Source organism: Mauremys mutica, chromosome 1, assembly GCF_020497125.1.
Source record: "Mauremys mutica isolate MM-2020 ecotype Southern chromosome 1, ASM2049712v1, whole genome shotgun sequence".
Lineage (NCBI taxonomy): Eukaryota > Metazoa > Chordata > Testudines > Geoemydidae > Mauremys > Mauremys mutica.
The window spans coordinates 6,856,780-6,878,157 of record NC_059072.1 but is presented as its reverse complement, the minus strand read 5'-3'; the positions used below and the strand labels follow the sequence as shown (position 1 = coordinate 6,878,157).

Here is a 21,378-nt window from a genome sequence, read left to right as displayed (position 1 = left end):
CCACCACTTGCTTGCAGCATGCAGACAGGAGGAAGCAGGGCTGCCCCCCGTTCCTGCACCATGCCAGCTTGGAGGCAAAGGGCATTCAGACAGTTGGTGGGTGGAGGAGGGCAGGTGGAGGGGGCCGTGTGTGGAAGGGGTTAGTCAGAGAAGCGGGTGGAGGTTCCCTGTTAAACTGGAGGAGGGGAAGAACCTGTGATCTGCCCCGACCGTAAAGGGGGAGTCAACACGATCCCCCTGGGGAAGAGGCAGGATCTTACCGTGTAATGTTCTGGCTTTGTGTATCTCGTGTTGTTTTACTCTCTACTTGCTGGCTTCACAGAGCGACTCAGAGACTTACTATTGCTACCAGCTAAGGGAGTGCTCCATTAGTTCCAGTAGCTGCCTTACTAGGGACTCAGCAAAGCCCAGCTGTGTGTCGTGGGCCCCATACTGCTAGGGTTATAGGAGATCCGCTTTTCGCTCTTCGCTGTACAGTGATGAGTGTGAAGTCCTGGGTGGCCAGAGATCTGTCGCACATGTATGGGCCAGGCCTGGCCCTGCTTAGCTTGGATCTAGGGTGCTGAAGCTGCATTTTATTTGCGGCCTGTGTCGTGATCGTGCAAGTGCAGCTTCATATGGGATCCAGCCACTGTCACCCCAGGTGTTTTGTCCCCCAATGCGGAAAACATTTTTGGCATCACTCGAACAGCTGAGGAACCCCCCCACCCCACCCCAATTTGGTGCTTCCCATCCCCCCAACCCTGACTCTAAAACCCACCCCCACCCCCACCCCACCGGAAAGTGATCTGGCACGCCCAGAAATTGACACTCGGCGCAACTGCCCTCCCCTGAGGCCGGCCCTGACTCTATCAATCTATGGCCATATACAGACAGGCCCTACGGGCAGCAGCTAATTGCCTCTGCGTGGCATTCAGCAACAGAAATCGCAACCTTCCGCTTCAAACCCCGGCGTAGCCCTGCCAGCTCATTGAAAAGCCTTGGTCAGCTCTGATATTGTGTTTCTCCCAGTAGAGGGCAGCAGCTCACTGACACACACACCCACACCCAGTACACACCCAGCCCATTGCAACTTGCATGTTCACACAAACACACACACACACACACACGCAGCCCATTGCAATCTGCATGTCCACACGCACGCACACACACACAGCCCATTGCAATTTGAATGTACACACACACAAACACAACATTGCAATTTGCATGTACACACACACACACAGAGAACATTGCAATTTGCATGTACACACACACACACAGAGAACATTGCAATTTGTATGCCCATTCTCTCCAGAGGTTCAATTTATTCTCTGGCTTTTTTAGCTCACTGAGTGGAGGAGGCTGGTGCTGCTGGAGTAAAAAATGATCAGTACTACTCATTACGGAGGGACCCTAATGGGGCAGTGCTAGTCCAATGGGGGTGTTCATCAGGCTGCACAGAGGTTTTTGGGGGACCCAGGGAAAAATCTGAAACTGAGCCCCCCCCCAAATACCATGGAGATGAAAGTGTTTAAGAAGAGCAGAGGGGCTGGGAGGGGCTGAGACAGCCCAAGACTGTGGGGTCGCTGGCTTCCCTGCAGGGATGGGGCGGCTCTGCCCAGGGCACTCTCGGTCCCACCTGTTCCTGAGCCTTACAGCGGGTGGAGGCGTATTTCTGAACCTGCTCAAACCTCTGGGCTCTGGGCCTGGTGTGATGATACCAGTGGCAGTGACTGGGGGCTCTGGGGTGGGCAAGTCTCTCCTCGCACTATCCATGGAGGGCACCAGACCTGAACGGCACTGCAACCCCGTGTGCCCGCTCGCAATAACTCTTGCTCAGATTTGGCCTGGTCACGCCTCCGTCATTTGGGAGGGGATCCCTCTGAAATGGGGGGCCCAGGGGAACCTGTCCCTTTTGGTCCCCCATTTCCCTCCCCCAGGGTGCCCTGGCATTAAGGTCAGGGACAGATGTGTGGTGCCCCTAATTCACTAACCAATGTGCAGGTCCCTTGTATTCTGCAATTTGCCACAGAATTACTGTCCAGAACACAAACTTCCACTGGGGAAAAAAATCTCCTGGCTGCAAAGGAAACCTCCCTGCCATGACCCATATGTGAGCAATGCAGGGTCACCTTCTGGAATCATAGAATATCAGGGTTGGAAGGGACCTCAGGAGGTCATCCAGTCTAACCCCCTGCTCAAAGCAGGGCCAATCCCCAAACAGATTTTTGCCCCAGATTCCTAAACAGCCCCTCAAGGATTGAACTCACAACTTTGGGTTTAGTAGGTTAATGCTCAAACCGCTGAGCTATCCCCAGGGCTGGGGCTTCTGTTTGGCACACCTAGATGGTCACCTAGGGTGCCAGGATTCGGTGGGGTGGCATTTTGTGCGCTCCCCACGGTGCGCACGGGAGCTTCCAGTTCCACTCCTGTTGCGCCGCTGAAGAAGGACCTTCTGCCGACATGCCGCGGAAAACAGCGGCAGGCGATTGAGCAGCTCAATGACTGCCGCTGTCGCCTGAGGCATTTCGGCGGAGGGTCCTTCTTCGGCGGCGCGATGGGAGTGGAACCGGAAGCTCCCGCGCGCCCCGTGGGGAGCGCACAAAATGCCGCCCCCCGAATTCTGCCTAGGGCGCCAGAAACCCTGGCGCAGCTCCAGGCTATCCCTCCCCCAGGCAGCCCGAACCAATAGAAAGGCTCCGCAAGGGTCTCATTTAAGCCCCTCATGAAAGGGAAACAATAAGCAGAATCGAGAAGCTTGGGCACCACCATTGTGTTTTTCAGTTTGGAGGGCTTTGGCGTCGTCTGCTTTATAGGGGCAGGGATGGGCTGCAGAAGCCTGCCTTATATGTCAGCCTAATCGTAGGGAAGGAAAAACTGATGTCGTGATTTAGGATGTCACCGAGACTGAGAACTTAGCAAGCATGAAAGAGGGACTGGGCATTTATACGACTAGCAAGAACATGCACATGGGCGGCGGGTAGATGAGGCCGGGGGAAGCTAAGCCTCCCCAACCAGGATGCGGTGCACCGCCCTTTGGAGGCGCGCCGGCCTGCCACCTTTGGAGTGATGCCGCTGAAAGGGTGCCTGGGCCGTGGCCCTGGCTGCGCCCTGCCCTGAGGCCCCGCTCCTGCTCATCGTCTTCCCCCATGGCCCCGCCCCTGCTGCTCCTCTTCCCGCCCCCGCTCCGCCTCTTTCCCCTGAGACTCCGCCCTCACTCTGGCTCTTGCTGTCCCCGCTCCGCCCCTTCTGCCGAGGCCCCCACTGCCCACACCTCTCCGCCCCCAGCGGGCGGGTGGAGGAGGCCCTCAGGGGAGGGGGCAAAGAGGCGCAAGCAGCAGGCGGGAGGGGCCTCAGGGCAGGGGGCAGGATGGGGGTGGAGCTTGGGTGGGGCCTCGGGGGAGGAGGCCTCCCCAAATGCATCAGTCACACGCCGTCTACGAATATGCAGTTAGAATAGTTCATACTAAAAGGAAGAGTTTATGAAGGGATATAAAACCTCCTGTTTCTGGGTTTAAACCAGTCGCTATTGAAATTAGGCCCTCTGAGTGCAGGTGTGGTGTATTAAAAACTGTTAAAATTACACGCTATCACTTTACGCGCTAAGGGGTTTCCTGGTCCTGCTTGCAGGCTAGCGGGGGCCCTGTAGGGAAGTGTGTGGTCTGGGTCTGGCTCTTCAGTCAGCCTGCAGAAGAGCCAGACAGGAGCAAAGTGGGTTGAGTTGTGCCTCTCAGCCTTGGGAAGCAGCCTGCTTTGTCTCTCTCTGCATTTGGGGGTTGTGTGTTAGAGTGCTAGCTTCTTAGAAACTGTGTCACGTCGCGACCTTTTGGGAAAAGTGCATATGTTTTGTTTCTAACTTTCTCTGTGGGTGCTGCAGTCATAACACAGGGGTTTTTTGCACTTTCCCTTGATGCATCTGGAATTTAGCGCCTAAAATCTCCCAGTTTGGCTTCAGTAGCCTCTGGGAGATAGAGCCTGATTCTGGGAGACTTCCAGTGAAACCGGGAGGGTTGGCAACCCTATAACACACTCTGGGATGGTGCAGAGGCGGATCCAGGCACCAGCACGCCAAGCGCGTGCTTGGGGCGGCAAGCCACTGGGGACGCTCTGCCGGTCGCCCCTGGATGGTGACTCACAAAGAGACCTGGGCAAGGGATATTCTTCATCAGTAATAAGAGCTTCCTTTGAAAAAAAGTGTGTAAATATCTAGTGCAAGGCTGAATCCTTTATTTAATGTGATGCTGACCCCCATGCATTGGCTTAACCACCTGCCCTCTGCCGCTGTTGGTCATGATGTGTTAGATTAATAGGGATTGTCCCGGATGTGCTCCATGATCTTCAGTAGAGCCAGCCATGTTTCTTCAGCTGTTGGGATGATCTGGCTGGCTGGCAGGAGGAAGCCGTAGCGGCCGGTGTCTCGCAGCTCGAAGGTATAGGAGTACTTGATCCCGTTGTCGTAGCTCCAGTCGATAGTGGTGCCATCAGCGCGGTCTGGAAGAAACAGAACCCAGGACATAGCGTTGCAACCAAGACTGACATGTGAACAAAGCGGGAAAATTCAGGCTCTGCTTACACAAGGTATAAAGGGTTTGCAAGAAATGATTGCTCTGAGCCTGCAGTGGTGTGTGCAATGCTTTGCCTTCATCTGCTCACAACAGACCTGGCCTGGCACAAGTATCCACGGTACTTGCGGGTTGCAAGTCTTGGTCTCAGGTCCCCCTGAATATGTGCAATCTACAAACATTCAGTCCCAGTGTGAACAGAAAGCCACATGCCTTGGAACTGCTCTGGTTCATTCCCCCCCTCAATGCAGTGATTTGCAATTGGAAGTCACCCATGTGCACATGGTCCCAGCACTAATTCTGATTTCTGGTGGTTCAGTAGTCCCAGAATTCACAGGTACAACCGCAGTTAAGGCATGTGCCATGGGCAGGCAGTTCACAATAGTTCCGTCTGAGATAATGTTGCTGGGAACCATGCATCATTAGTTATTTGGTGACGGAAAGTGAAGAAGAACATGGGTCTTCTTCTGCCCAGCCCTGCCTGCATGACAAACCACTTACAGATGGTGTTGATCGTGCTCCCATAGGTGTATTTAGTCCCATGTAATGCAGCTAAGGCAGCCACTGCCTCTCCGGCTAGCTCATTCTGCAAACAAGAGAGTAAGAGGTGAAAGGCTGGGAGGTTCTTGAATACTTCCCTCCCTTCACGGAATAGCAGCAGTCAAACACATTTAGTGAATGGGAATAGTCTATTTAAATCCTGGGACGCGGGGGCGGAGCTCATCAAAGCAATGAAAGGCCTCGCCCCCCAGATGAGAGAGGGGCCACAGAACCCAGAATTGAACTGAATATGGGGACAAAAAATGAACAAACAGGGATGGGGGTGCAGGCCCCAGAGTCAAAATGAGGGACACCGAGCAGAGAACCCCAGACAATGCCCACTGCTCCCAGAAGGAGTCCAAGGAGTCAGTGAATGGCACCCAGAGGAAATCTAGCCCTGAAGACCAAAGTCCTCCATCTGTCCTTAGAAGAGGTGCATCACGGACAGCTTCTCCCACCCTGCCCTGTCCAAGTGGCTCAGATCCAGCTCCACAAAAGTATTTAGGCACCTAATTTCCATTAAATTAGGAGCCTAAAAACCTTTGTGGATCTGGGCCTGAGTGCCGAGCTGGAAGGGGGTGGGGTGGGCCACCCCTCTGGCAGAGAGGTAAGCTCAGCCTCCAGGCCTGTTTGTTCTGTTGCCAGGCTGATGAGAGTGCAACCAGGCTGGTGCTTTTGATGACAGGGATTCCTGTCCATTAGGAAGAGGCTGAACGCGCCAACCCGTTTCAGAATCAGCTTCCAGACGGCCGCGAGTTTCACTCACCCCCAGGGTCCAGCTTTGAAGCTAGGCTCGATGGGTACGTCTGCACTGCAGCCTGGAGGTGCAACTCCCAGCTTGGGTAGCCGTACGAGTGCTAGCTCTGCTGGGGCCTAGCACCCTAAAAATAGCAGTGTGGCAGTGGCAGCATAGGCCAGCCCCTGAGTAGATACCTGGGATCTCGGAGAGGACCACCGTGGCCACACTGCTATTTTACCATGCTCGCTCAATCAAAGTTCACACGTACCTATCGCCCCAAGCTGGGAATTACACCTCCCAACTGCAGTGTAGCTGCACCTTGTATCTATCCAATCCCCGGAGCCACCAGGCCCTAGCACACAGCTGTTTTAGCCCTCTCACTACTTGCTCATGAGAGCTGTTCTCACCAGTTCCTGGTGGTCAGGGGCAGGCTCTGCCTTGTAGCCATAGGGGAACAACAGCATCTGGGAATAGCTGTGGATGGAGAGCAAGGCTTTCACGTTGCCGTGGCTCAGGACGAAGTCCACAATGGATTTCACTTCGCTCTCAGAGTGAGGGTAGGGTCCGTGGTACGTTTCTGCACAGGGATTGCTACTGGAGCCAGGTCCTGGGATGAAATACACGTGGTGGCAAATGAAAAGGCAGCAGATTTGTGAAAAATGGGCATTTGCATGAGTGAGTAAAACATTCGTTTTTCTAAGGGGAAAAAAACACCAACAGAATTGAAGATTATTTCCTCAGTACTAAATGGGACAAATCCCAGGTTTCTAATCGATATTTGCAAACAATCCGGAATCTGTTTCACTTCATTAGCCAATGTTCCAGCGTTTTAAAGAGACTGTGCAGTGATGATTCCCCTCTAACGTAACGTCACTAAACTCCCTTCAGAAAACGGGAATTAATAAGATTATCTGAGTCCTGCAAAATGAAGCAATATTGCATTAGTCACCAGCAGTGGTAGAATTGGGGTACTAAGGTAGTGATCTGGGCAAGTCATATGTAGCATATACTAGTACGTGGCTTTAAGAACAAATTGATTAGAGAATCCATATTCTAGGGTTGCCAGGTGTCCGGTTTTCTACCAGAAAGTTCGGTCAAAAGGGGACCTGTGCAGTGTCCGGTCAGTACTGCTGACTGGACACCAAAAATTCGGTTACCGCAGTAACCTGCCTCCGCCGCCGGGAGGGCAGGAAGAGAACCTGCTGCTGGAGGAGCTCAGCTGATGGAGAGAAGCTTAGTCTGAGGAACTGGCTCCCTGCTCCAGCGGAGAGATAGATAGTGGTGCTGCCAGGGGGAGGCATCCTGACAGTGTTTGAGGAGCGGGGCTGGCAGCCGGGCTCGGTGCCCGTGATGGCCCGGTGGGGCTTCTCAGCCTCCCAGGGCCACCGCTCTTTCCGGCCCCTCGCTCTGGGGATTGACCCCCCCACACATTCCTCTGAACCCCAATTGGGCAGGCTCCTTGTCAGCTCCTCCCAGCCGGGTCTGCAGGTGGCAGGTGAGTCCCGGGGAAGTGGGAAGCAAGGGAGTGACGGGGAAGGGAGGCAGAGAGTGACCGGAGGGACCTGCAGTGACCAGTTTTGAAAAATTGGAAAGTTGGCAATCAGAGGCGCCATCTTTCTGAGTTGCTGGGGGGTGCTCGACCCCTGCTCCAGCACAGGCCCCACCCCTACTCCATCCCTTTCCCCAACCCCCTACCCCCGCCCCGCCTGTCCCCGCCCTATTCCCCCCCCCGGAGTATGCCCCACCCTCACTTCTCCTCCAGTGCCTCCTGCACGCTGCTGGTGATCCGCGGCGGGTGGGAGGTGCTGGAAGGGGAGAGAGAGGAGCTGATCGGGGAGGCTGCCGGTGGGAGCTGAGCTCCCACTATTTTTTTTCCATGGGTGCTCCAGCCCCGCAGCACCCACAGAGTCGGCGCCTGTGCTAATAATGACTTCCTGTCAGACAGAAAGCTGAGCAGATGATTCCATTTCCTGAACAGAGCAGAACTGACTACTCCACTGAAACAAAGAATAATAAACACCTATTTCATGTCTTTAATATAAGGAGTCTTGTGAGCTCTAATGATAATCCCAAAGCATGGCCTGCATTGAGTGCAGGGGACTGGACTACAGGCAGGGGCGGCTCTAGGAATTTGGCCGCCCCAAGCAGTCATGCCTGCGGGAGGTGCACCGGAGCCGCGGGACCAGCGGACCTCCCTCAGGCATGACTGTGCATGGTTCCCTGGTTCCGCGGCTCCAGTGGATCTCCCGCAGCTGCGGAGGGTTCGCTGGTCCCGCGGCTCCAGTGGAGCATCTGCAGGCAGGACCAGCGCACCCTCCGCAGTCATGCCTACGGGAGGTTCGCTGGTCCCGCGGCTCCGGTGGATCTCCCACAGGCATGACTGCGGAAGGTCCGCCGGCCCCGCCTGCCGCCCTGCCGGCAAAATGCTGCCCCAAGTGCGCGCTTGGCGCGCTGAGGTCTGGGGCCGGCCCTGACTACAGGACCTCTCAAGGTCCCTTCCCATCCTATGGTTCTATGACTCTATGTGCTCACAGTAAAAAGACAGACGTTAGGAATGAACAACGATCTGACGTGCTCATGGCCATTCTGTACCTCCGAAGCCTGCATCCCAGTTCCTGTTGGGGTCCACGCCACGGCAGGAAGATCCAGCATTGATGGACCTGGTCTTCCGCCACATGCGGTTCTAAAAGCAAAGGGGGATCGTGTGGTTTGATTAATGGAAAGATGCTAACAGTTGGGTCTCAAGGAGAGTGACCAGTTGGGTCTCAAGTAGGGTGAAAAATCAGGATGAGGGTGGGGGGTAATAGGAACCTATGTAAGAAAAAGACCCCAAAATCGGGACTGTCCCTATAAAATCAGGACATCTGGTCACTCTAGTCTCAAGTCATTTTCATCTTAGCTCAGTTATTACCCAACAGAGGCAGAAGGGTACAAAGTTTGCCAGTTAAACCGATGGGATGCGGTTTGGACTGTAAATTAGCTGCCTCACTGCGGGGCACTAGCCTCAGAGAGGCCGCAGCCAGAGCTCTTTCTGGAGCAGCCCCAAATATTTTTGACCTGACATCCCAAATAAACTGGGATCAGCCCTTGTTTAAAGCAGGGCTGGGCAAAGCATAGCCCACAGGCCTAATTTGGCTCAGTTGCTCTCCTGCACAGCCCATGCTCAGACTTCATCTCAACATGCAGAAACCACGGAGAGGGCTTGATGGGGTGGGAAGGAGACACACAGGGCCTGCAGATGGGTCGTTGACTCAGCGCAGTACCACAGACATGTCCACCCTGCCGAAAAAAAACACGATGCCCCAAACAGGGTGTGAGATGGCTGGTGCCTGAAAGCAGCCCTGCCTGTACTCATCATGCAGACAAGGAGGGAGCGCGCCTCTTCCCTCCACTCCTTCCCCCAGAGGCACTCACTGTGCTCTGTGTATAAGCAAACCCGTCGGGATTGGTGACGATCTCGAAGAAGATGTCTACGGTGTCCAGGATGGCAGTCAGCGAGGCATCCTTGCCATATTCAGTGGCTATCTGCATGGAGAGAAGGGCTGAATTACCCTGAATTCCCATTTCTCACAGGGTGAGGTCCTAACAACTAACTGGGGTTGATCTATTAAGGGTAACAGTACAAAACAGAGTGATTATATGAGAGTAGGCATAACATTAGGAGAATGGTGTGACGTTGCACTCTATATGATTTTATGAAAATATGCTAATGTAGTTGGAATATGCTTCATGTAAAAGGTCTCTTGTAAGGTATCATTACAAAGCTTATAATCTACTGAGTGTGATCATCCTATTTGTATAAGTGTACCACGCTTGTATCTGAAACTAGAAATATGAAATATAACTCTGAGGGCCTGTTGTAATTATGCAAAGCGTGGGCCATTAATGGTGGTTTGGATTCTTGATGACTCCCATTAACCAGAACAATTGCCTGCAGATGGCTCTGTTTTACCTGTAAGTCATGGGATCATGTCACCTGAACTGGAATCCATCTTTAACCTAGTGCTTTTCCATCGAGAAGGGTGGGGACGGGACCAAGAGAGGGACAAAGGATTCCCACCTTATGCAAAAGATATATAAGTGAGTGGAACAGAGAAAAGAGACAGCCATCATGAGAAATCCCCTAGCTACCACCTGAGCTGGAACAAGGACTGTACCAGGGGAAAGGATTGGGCCCAGTCTGTGAAAGAAACGTATTGAAACATCTCTGAGGGTGAGATCTTATCTGTATTCAGTCGGATTACTGTATTAGGCTTAGATTTGTGTGTTTTATTTTATTTTATTTGGTAATTTACTTTGTTCTGTTTGTTACTACTTGGAACTACTTAAATCCTACTTCCTGTATTTAATAAAATCACTTTTTTACTTATTAATTAACTCAGAGTATGTATTAATACCTGGGGGGGGGAACAGCTGTGCATATCTCTCGATCAGTGTTATAGAGAGCGAACAATTTATGAGCTTACCCTGTATAAGCTTTATACAGGGCAAAATGGAGTTATTTGGGGTTTGGACCCCACTGGGAGTTGGACATCTGAGTGTTAAAGACAAGAACACTTCTGTAAGCTGCTTTCAGTCAAGCCTACAGCTGTTAGGGGACGTGGTTCAGACCTGGGTCTGGGTTTGCAGCAGGCTAGTGAGTCTGGCTCAAACCAGGCAGGGCACTGAAGTCCCAAGCTGGCAGGGCAGGAAAAGCAGGGGCAGAAGTAGTCTTGGCACATCAGTTGGCAGCTCCCAAGGGGAGTTCTGTGAGCCAACCCTCACAAATGGCAGAACCATTGTCTGGAACCATTGTCTGGAAGCTGACATAAGAACATAAGAACGGCCATACTGGGTCAGACCAAAGGTCCATCTAGCCCAGTATCCTGTCTACTGACAGTGGCCAGTGCCAGGCGCCCCAGAAGGAATGAACAGAACAGGTAATTATCAAGTGATCCACCCCTGTCACTCATTCCCAGCTTCAGACAAATTCACATCAGAAATTAGTCACACATTTTTAACAGTAACGGGGACTAACCACTGGGACAAGCTACCAAGGGAAGTGGTGGATTCTCCATCTCTTGATATCTTCAGGTCAGAACTGGTTGCCTTTGTGGAAGAGATGATTTATCTAAACACAAGTTATGCTTTAGTCCAGCACAAGCTTTTGGACTCAATACAGGGGCAATATAACAGCCTGTGATATACAGGAAGCCAGATAAGATGATCTAATGGTCTCTTCTGGCATTATTCTCTATTAATCTATGAATTAGCTGGTGGGTTTCAATCCACTTTCTAGTGGACAAAGGTCCCCACTGCCAAATCACCAGCAGGTGCTAATTGACCCATTTGTCTGCCATCTCAGCAAAGAGATCAAGTGGGATATGGACAGTGAACGAGATGGCAGTTCAGTTATGTCCTCCCACCCCTAGAGATTGGTCCCATACAGCTTTGTCAATGTGAAGAGTTTATGAATCTGCTTTGCTCTCACTGGTCCTCAGACTGACTCTGCCATCTCTCAGCTCATTGGGCATTAGATATATTCAGTATTACTAGTATCCATAATCCCACCGGGTATAAATAATCCTGCCGCAGTGCCAGGGGGCTGTTCTAGATGACCTCTTGAGGTCCCTTCCAGCCCTACAGGTCTATGGTTCTATGATTACCTTGTTGGCAGTCCACACTCCGGTCGCCTGGGTGATCCACTCTCGAGAGTGAATGCCAGTATCAATCCAGATTGCAGGACGGTTAACGCCTCCTGTGCTGAACTGCAGGAGAAGTCAGCAAACAGAACATGCCTATATTAACCGTAGTCTAGGCATCGGCTAGTACGTACACTTATGCATATGTGTTACTTACAGAGTCAGGTGTTTGCTCTGATAGTGTATATGACTATAATTTTATATCTGGCTGGTGAGATTTTATAGAACCAGGTATCAGAGAACCCCTCCCTCTCTGGATTGCTGGTGCAATTTCTTCTGAGCTCGACTGGATTAATCTCTCAGTAAAAGTCAGCTGTAATTTTAGTAACCTTTCCCTAGTCTCCTGATGATTATTAAACCCAGAGATTCTTTTATTGATTCAGGGTCTTAAATCATATCGGACATTGATCACTTTGGTTTTAAGAAAAAGTGCTTCAGCAGCCTGTTATGTCTCTCCATTGCTCCTCATTATATACCATCCATTGCTGCGCCCCCTTACCCTATTAAAGATTTACCCTGTGGACAGACTGCTCCAGAATCCACGTAAAGTTAACTCTCTGCCTTTGCTAGAAATTCTTAAACTGTGCTAGTGGGATATTTGTGTGAGGGGAAGGATGGAGGTACCATCCACTGTGTGGTCTGAATACATTTTCCTGCAGCTATTGGTCCCAATTCAGCAAAGCACTGAAGTGCATGCTTAACTTTAAGCAAGTGTGTAAGCTCTGTTGACTCATTCTGAGGCGCTTTGTTGTCATATTGAATGATTAACATTACGTGCACTACCTACCTTTAGCACATAAAGAGGTCGCTCTTCATAGCTCTGCCCAATCTGAATTTTGCTAACCAGGTCTGGATTTTCAGCCACAAGGTTGTCCATCCAGCTGTAGATCTAAAAGGAAGAGTTGTCAGTGCATGCATGTTAAACTGGCCTTGTGGGTTTCTATGACAGAATACACCCCTGCATTCACACCTTATACACCATTGCAATTTTCTTTGTCTAAGGTATGCCTTGTAAGGTATAATTGGAAAACTCATAATTTGCTGGCCAGTATTGTCCTGATAAAATATGCATGGCAATATTGTATGTGAAGTTATAAGATTTCCCTATATGATGTTCAAAACTCACAGAGCATCAAACTGGTCAAACAGGCCTGTCTTGACCAAAGGAGTGTATGTTTGCCTTAATTTGCATTTAAACAGTAAACAGAATCATCAAGTAGGAAGGAAAAACAAAGGAAGCTCAAACAAGTGGGAAAAAACAGCAGGGAACATCCTTCCACAAGGACTCATTGTCTCCTAGTTCCCAGCTGAAAATGTTTTTCAGGTGTGGGACTGAAACTATAAAAGGAGGGACAAACACCCTAAGACACCCCCCTCCCTGCCCATTGCATTCTCTGCCCTTGAGAAGGCAAAAGGAAACAACCTTTGGACTGGGGGCCCTGACCTGAAGAGTTTGGCAGTAACCTTGCTGGAAACATGTGGTAAGAATTGTTGCTTGAATCTAACATAGTTTGTTAAGTTAGGCACTAGCTAGCGTTTTATCTTTATTTTTCTTGTCACCATTTCTGACTGTTATGCCTCATTACTTGTACTTGTTTAAAATCTCTCTCTTTGTAGTTAATAAACCTGTTTTACCTAATCCAAGGTGTTTAAGATGAAGTACAATCATAAAATATTATGGTTAGGAAGGACCTCAGGAGGTCATCTAGTCCAACCCCCTACTCAAAGCAGGACCTGTCCCCAGACAGATTTTTACCTCAGTTCCTAAAGTGGCCCCTTTAAGGATGGAACTCACAGCCCTAGGGTTAGTAAGCTATTGCTCAAACCACTGAGCTATCTAAGTAAGACTATGTTTGACAATATGCTGGTATACTGTGCCCTTAATGGAATAATGGGCTTAAAATATTTCTACTGTGCAGGAGAGGGCTGGGCAATACAGGACATACATTTATGGGCAATAATCTGGGTCTGGGGATGTGTTGGGGTCATCCTGCAGTATAACCCAGGCTGGTGAGGGCTAAAGTGTGGCTGGCAGGCTGCAGATACACATAGACACTCAGGGTGTGACTTCCATGTTGGAAGGCTGTTTGTGAGCAGCCCAGGTGAGAGCTATTTCAGCAAGGCATTGTAAGGCATGTAAGGCTGCAGGGCAGGGGTGACACAGCCCCCCACTGGGTTGAACTTTACCCCGGTATGTCACAATTTTCATTCTTTCTCAGGTAACACAGGGGTTCTCAGCCTTTGTGTGGTGAGCAGCAGGTGGCTACAACCGTTGAGACCCTGGTCTTTTACACATCAAGGGTCTTCCACTAGACTGGATTTGCCTTGCCTCTTGTACCTGGATGCCAGAAGCCCCCCTACACCACTGTGTTAATTCCCCTGGGCCCCCCCACACAGCAACATGGGAGCCCATTTGAAGGATTCCGGGAGGCCTCTGAGGACCACTGTTTGGCAATTGTTGAGAACACCTTATATCACACAAGGTTCCATCAGCCACCATGAAGCCGGTGCTCTGATTACACCTGAACTTTGGATCCACAGATGAGGCGAAATGGGTCTCCCAGCAGAGAAGGTAACTTCTGAGAGAATAAGTAGCTAGATACAACGGCAGAAAGGAATGATGGTTGGGTCTCCTGGCCGGAAGTTTTGCTTCCAGTCTGGGGAGAAGGGACCTAGAAGAAGAGGATCTCTTCAGGGTAACCCTCCCTGAGAGGATCTCCCAACAAAATTCTCCACTAAACGCCTACAGCAGGATGCCGTATTTATAGCCACAGAACCAACCACAATATGGCCTGACCATCCGAGCAGATTCCCTGAAGGAATGAAGAGAACACGCTGCAAAGGAAAGTACCTCTTCAATGGTGTGGTAGGAGGAGAAGCTGAAACTGTTGCTGCTTCTCTCAAACTTCCTGGACACCATCATGGCCTCTTTTTCCTCATCCAGTAATTCCTTTTAAGGAAAACACAACCTCATACAGAGAAGAGGGGAAGCATTTGTATGCTTTGCCATGGAACATATTATGGCCACATATATACAGACACAGAGGGAACTGAACCTGAGCCCTGCAGCATTAGAGGCACAAGCCTCTAGCAGTTAAGCTCACAGATCACCGCCTTGAAGTTTGTCTAGTAAGCTGTTATAGTCAGTGAGGTCAACCACTAGTGGGTGCTATTACAGGCACTAAACTAGTACATGTATATACAAAGAACAGCTTTAAACATTCCGTTTAAAACTCAGTGTTCAATTGCCCTTCAGATCAAATCTCCGCTCTACAAAAAAGTGTTAGTGAATGTAATGCTCGTGAAAAGTGCTGGAGAATGAAGATCTTCACATATCAACAGAGCAAAAACAGCAGGGGCAGCAGCTTCCCTCCCAATATCCTGGGGATGCACTCCAGCCTCTGGAACTGGAGGGGCTAGTTTCAGGGTTGAGATGGTAGTTCCTTCTCATTCACTCCTTGTCCTCTCTGCTGAACACCCTCCACCCCCAAAGGGGACACTTCATTCCAGTAGCAGCAAAGTTTTTTTGTGATGTGGACACCTGTCTAGTGACAAGATTCTGTTTTTCCAACTCATCATTTTTCTTATTCTGTCTGTCTTTTCTCACCTAACTCACACCGAGTTCAGACCACACCCAGGGTGGTGATGTTACTTTCTTGCACATGGCATATATGCTGCAGGAGTCCTTACCTGCACATCATCTACCATGATCGTATACGGAATGGTGTTAGACTCCAGAAAGACTTTGACTGCTTGGAGGCTATGGAAGGGGACTCTCGCATCCACTGGGAGACCAGGCTGGGCAGGGCTAAGCCAATAGTCAATCTGATTTAGAAAAGAAAAGCAAGGTTAGCTTCATCCAAGGCTCTGCATTGCTCTACCTAGAGCTCTCCAGACACTGCTGAATGATACAAGTGAATTTAGTTAACACAGCCAGTCATGTTAGTTAATGATACCTTGTATTTATATAGGGCCTTTTATCCTTAAGGATGCCAAAGTGGTGTGTGTGTACACACACACACACAAATGGTAATAAGGTAATAATTGGAGATATACCAATCTCCTAGAACAAATGGTAATAAGGTAATAATTGGAGATATACCAATCTCCTAGAACTGGAAGGGACCTTGAAAGGTCATTGAGTCCAGCCCCTGCCTTCACCAGCAGGACCAATTTTTGCCCCAGATCCTTAAGTGGCCCCCTCAAGGATTGAACTCACAACTCTGGGTTTAGCAGGCCAATGCTCAAACCACTGAGCTATCCCTCCCCCAACTGACTTCAGCTGCCACTGAAATGCAGCCACCTCTAAGGTGGAACATGGCAGCTGTTTAACAGAACACAGCAACACTATTAGAGCTAGGTGAATTATTGATTGCAAATCATATATTCATTTACTTTAGCCCTTTTTTTCTAATTGCAAATTGCTCATGAACAGATCAAGATTTTTACAAATTTATTCCTTATTCACTATTATTCGATGGATGTTTTATATAAACATATCTCAGCCTATGAGTCACTTCTGAATCATTTGCTGTGAAGGTTGCTTTGAATAGTCACTATTTGTGACCTGAATTGTTTTGAATGGACATACAAGCCACTCGGCGTTGTTTCTGTTCCCTGATTGGATTTATTTAACTCTTCAGATCAGGTTTCCAGTGCAAATGCTCATAGTTCCAAATTTAAAATCTGCTTTGTACGAATATTCTGCAATATTTGCTCACAGATTGCTGCTCCAGCCAGTAAACTTGTCCACTAGAATAGTCTCAGAAAACCAACATGATAAAGGGTCAACACAGAAGAAGCAAATAGATTCTAAAATTCAAAATAATTTGGGCAGCATTAGTCCAGCTGTAAACACTGCACAACAATTGGGGTTTTAAAGTGCAGAAGAATAAATAGTATCAGAGGGGCAGCCGTGTTAGTCTGGATCTGTAAAAGCAGCAAAGAGTCCTGTGGCACCTTATAGACTAACAGACGTATTGGAGCATGAGCTTTCGTGGGTGAATACCCACTTCGTAGGATGCATGTAGTGGACTACATGCATCCGACGAAGAATAAATAACATCTCATTTAAGAGGGGGAATTCGAGATTGCAGAATTGAATTACCTGATAAAACACTGGTATTAGTTCCCCAGCTCTTGAGAAAAGTGACAACGGGGCTTTAGTAATGACAAGTGGCCAGGATCTCCACTTTAACTCTGTAAAACGGCACTTGCTACATCATGTTGTCCTTAATTGCATGCTCAGGCATTGGATCGGGACATTGATAGAGAGGGTAAGGCTGCTGTCTACAGAATCACCAACTTCCAGCAATGCTCCGGCTTTTCTAGGGATGCCTCTTAAGTGATCTCTCTCCTGCCATCCATCTCCATCCTCTGATGAACAGAGGCTAGGGACACCACTCTTATTCACGTATGAGCAAGTTCTGACCCTCCTACCACCTGACAGTATGTAGAAGTAAGATTTTATGTTTGTATTTTATATAATTTAGAATGAAGGATAAAGAATAATAATGTAACATGTATTAAATATATTGATGTATGATTTGATTATATCCTGCCAGCCACCCTTTTTGAATAGCAGAAAGGAGTGGCCTAATGGACCATTCGCAGAGATACATCAGCCAGAATCTGTGTCTGTGCAGTGACAGACTTTGAGGGTCACCAATTGGTTGCAAGTTCAGCATTCTAAAATCAGTAAAAGAATGCCATGATTGTTTTACTTTTGCATTGCAATTTGATGTTCCTGTTCAAAATGTTCTGTGTACATTAATTTTGTTTTGTGTGTGAATGAGGAATGTGTGTGTAAAGAGGTAAGTGTGAAGGCCATTGCTGAATCAGATGTAGAGGGAGGAACCAGAGACAGAGGCCAGGAGGTTGCAACACTCGCACGCCTATTGAAATGTCAGAGGAGGGCAGATTGACGACTCTAAAGGTGAGACAGGCACCTATCAATGGGGACAAGATAGCTGTGAACAAAATCAGCATGGGGTAACTCCCTGAGGAACTTGATAAAAGGATGAGAAGGACAAATTAAGAAAACAAGGACTCGTCAAACAACAATTGATTACAGCATGACGGTGCAAAACTTCATTGGTCTCAGTGAAGGAAAATCACTATATAAACAGGGTGCCTTGCCATGAAACTTTGGGTTCGTCTCGCCAAGACTTCCTCAGAGCATCGTGTCACGACCGTCAGAACCCAGCTCCTCCCTACCCGTGATCAACCTAGCTGGCCACTAGGTTGATCCGGACTCTGGACTGGTAACTATAACATCGGCTGGCGGGACAGTGTGTGTGTGTGTGTGTGTTGTGTGCTTGAATGAATATGCTAATTGTTGTATCTTCAATAAAGGCGGCGTATCGCCTTTTCCCCTGAAAAAGATCCCTTGTGCTTCTTATAAGTTCTTACCTGAAGGTCTTCCAGCTCCCCCAGTTCCCTGAGTAATGCAATCTGCTCTTCATTGCTGGCCCTGATGCGGAGAACCTGATCTCTGGCGAAGACAAAGCAACAAGAACAGACAGAAGGTATTTGAGAATGATGACAACGAGCCAGCAACAGATCAGGTGGGCTAACAGCAAAGATATCAGAGTGGTGTGCTGAAGTTTACTGTGGAATTTGATGTGAAGAGGTCTGGAGGCTTAGGAGTTAAGGCATGTACAGAAGTTTTAAAATGTTACAAGCAGATTAGGGGTCTGGCATGAGACCAAGAGGGCTGTGATGGGAGAGAGAACAGTTGCTGGGGATACCTGTTGTATTAATTTAGATGGAATAAATAGGCCAAAGGTATTAAAATAACCTCATCACTGTCCAATGTTAACAGTGTTAAACAAAGTTTGGAGTTTGGTATACAGAGACTTTCGTCTGCTTATTACCGGGCAGGCCCGCCAACAGCAATTCCAGGCCATCCTTAGGGGTGGCCTGGGGCGGAAGTGACGAATCCATCACTTTCGGGAGCGATCGTGCTGTCCAATCACACTGGCCCGTGAGGCCCCTCAAAGCGTGGGGCCCAGAGCGGTCGCATGTGCCGAGGAGCCCTGTGGCCCACCCGGGCCCTTTTAAATAGCCTGGGCCCATGGGCAGTGGGCCTGTTACTCAGTGGGCAAACACATAATTAAAAATCCTTTTCACCTTGTAATAAAGACACAGAAAATAAGGGAAAACCGTTAAAGCCTTGGAAACGTAAAGTATTAAGTAAGGCTTTCATTTTAACAACACCCCTTGTTCCCTTCCCATTTAGCCGGAGAGAGTTTATAGAAAGAAAATCCCCCTTGTTTGACAGTCTCGTAGATGGTATCAAAGATGGTGATAACTGTCCTTTTGAGGAAAGGAGAAGTTAGTTGAGATGGGCTGTGGTTGAGATATTGTTGCTCTTGTTAAAGCCCATTTCATCTCAGTTGGTGTTTGGGATTCAACCAGTAGAGGTGGCGATGTCATCTGAGTCCTCTCTCTGGCCCCAGCTGGTCAGGACATCCCTCAGGATTAGGATGATGAAGGCCCAGGGTCCCAGAGGTGGCAGCCATGACAGTGAAGCTTGCTCCAGTAGCCAATTTTTCTCTCTAAGTCTTTCTTTAAGGCCCCACAAAGGGCATGGTGGGCAGAATAGCCCATCGCCCTCATTGTGTCCATCAATTAGGTCTAGTTTCCAACACAACTATTTTGGTTCGCTGGTATCTGGTTCTACACTTTTCTTGTTAACCAAGCAAGATCTTCGCACAGTCCTTGAGTTATATCGGGAGGCCTGTTTGTTTGGACTAATTCAGTCTGTCTCCCTTCCATACCTTTTCCCATCAACTTTCTTTGTTACCAGTTATTGTGACATCTTATGAACTTACATTCAGTTTTTATAGTCGAACTCACAATTTGGGTAAATTTCTAAGAAAAGTGATCACAACATACCCACATGGCCCAGGGATGATACAGTTCGAATGGGCATTGAAATCTTTGCTTTTGTCATGAGACCTTCCCAGAAAGCTAGAAAGTATCTATCAGGTGGCTGACATCTATTAGGACTCAGGGACAACAGGGTTAATCACAAATCAGCCATCGTAACTTTGCTTGCCTGGAATATTTTGGGAGTTATTTCAGATTATCTTTAAAGGGCGTGTAGAAAAAAACAGGCTGATTCAAAACAGCCAATGAGATCTCATGACGCATAGATGTCATGATAAATTTATTAAACCATGTCTTCCTAATAATCTCCCATGGGAAAGTGGTGGAAACCTCATTGTTCCAGATATTTAAAACTGGACTTTGTGAAATACTGGAGATTACACTGAAGGAAATAATTGTGCCTCCACCAGGAGATGGACTAGTTTATCTAAGGTTGTTTTCATGGGTCTTTTTCATTTCTAATTCTATTATCCTAAAAGAAGATATTAGTTCCAAACTGTTCTTAGAGGATCTCAGTTCCAAATTAAATCTGAATGACATGGCCAGGAGAAAAGTATTTTAGAAAACACCTCGTCCACCCAGCATTGTGTGTGCAAAACACATAAGAAGAGCCTTTGAGTATATAAACTTTTCTTTACCTGAAAAAGCAAACCTAGGTATTGCCATCAGAAGAACCATTAGAAGGGTCCTTCAGGCTTCAGAGGCCATTTGGACAGATCTTTGCTTCTTCAGTTTCCCAGAAGTCTGTATTCAGTCCTTACTCAGACAATGCTCCCACTGAAGACCTGATGTAGGTCTGCCATATTTGGCCAGGAAAAATTAGAGGTGGAAAAGATCTAATGGGTCAGCTAATCTATTGCCTATTCCATCTGTAGCACGTACAAAATTGTTCCCTACATTCAGAGTCAGAAACATTGTCTGATAATCCTCCACCCAAAGCCTTTTTCCAGCTCATAACTATCAGAGGGAGGTGTGGGGGAAGCTCATGTCATTGTCCTTTTTTAGTGCTGGGGAAAGCTGACCAATAGATATCCCTGGAGATTTCGATTGTCTGTTTACCTCCAGGGAAAATACAGCACAGGCCAGGGGAGTGCAGACATCCATACATCGTTCTGTCAGTGTGCTTCAGACGGGACCTGGAGGCTCCATTTCTACGGGGAAAGGATAGTGGGTTCTCCACGGTGCCTTCGGTTCTTGGCTTTTTTGATGAGATCGACAGGGCAGTGTGGACACCTGCCCACTAGGAAATGGAGTGAGACCACAAAGACCACCAAGTAGTCATCAGGAAATAAACACTTCCTACACAGGCTGGTTCGGACATATGGGTAAATGCTTCCAAGCTCATAATCAATCCTCTGAACCATCCAGTCCCCTGAGTCCCTCTGTACTCACCCCACAAAGAGCTTTTGGCTGAAGGCAGCAGTGAAAAGAACACCAAAAACCAGAAGCCCCCTCATGATCAGCAATGAAAGATTGTCGCTCAGCCCCACTTCCTATATATTGTGGTTTTCCAACTATACTTTCTCAAGGACCCTTCCTTTCAGAGGCTGTTATTCGTGTCCATTCTGAGCACAGAGACAGAGATAATGCTGCAAACAAATTAATCAAAACCATTTCCCAGGGATGAATGTGTTTGTTTGTTTGTTTGTTTGGAGAGGAAAATAAATCATGCGACTTGCACACCTGAGCCAACAAACACCTTCCTTGGACTTTGTGACAAGCTCTCCTCAAACGAGCTTTGCATGATGTACCTGTTGCATGTTCTCTAACCAGTCATCACCCTGGGTATTTGCAATGATATTTTTGAGATAGTGCAAGGTCAGCCCATTTCCTGAGGTGCTATTTCCTCTAACTCCCATCAGTAGGGGCAGGACTGCAGGCTGAGTGCCCAGACAGTTCTTCATGCTCAAGAACAGAAGTCTGGTGACTTGAAATTGATGCAATAACAAATCCCTCGCCACCTAAGACTTCACGGGTGTCA

General features: G+C 48.6%; 1 protein-coding gene across 1 annotated transcript; it reads right to left on the bottom strand.

Annotated features, from left to right (window-relative positions):
• Positions 1-4,285: 4,285 nt before the first annotated feature.
• On the bottom strand, positions 4,286-20,854 carry LOC123376635 (carboxypeptidase A1-like). The gene is made up of 11 exons (XM_045028811.1): positions 20,790-20,854; positions 17,916-17,997; positions 15,195-15,329; positions 14,356-14,454; positions 12,292-12,393; positions 11,469-11,570; positions 9,238-9,348; positions 8,416-8,506; positions 6,231-6,430; positions 5,046-5,130; positions 4,286-4,473 (listed from the first exon to the last, which is right to left on the bottom strand). The coding sequence occupies exons 1-11, from the start codon at positions 20,852-20,854 to the stop codon at positions 4,286-4,288; spliced, it is 1,260 nt and encodes a 419-aa protein (XP_044884746.1).
• Positions 20,855-21,378: the final 524 nt, after the last annotated feature.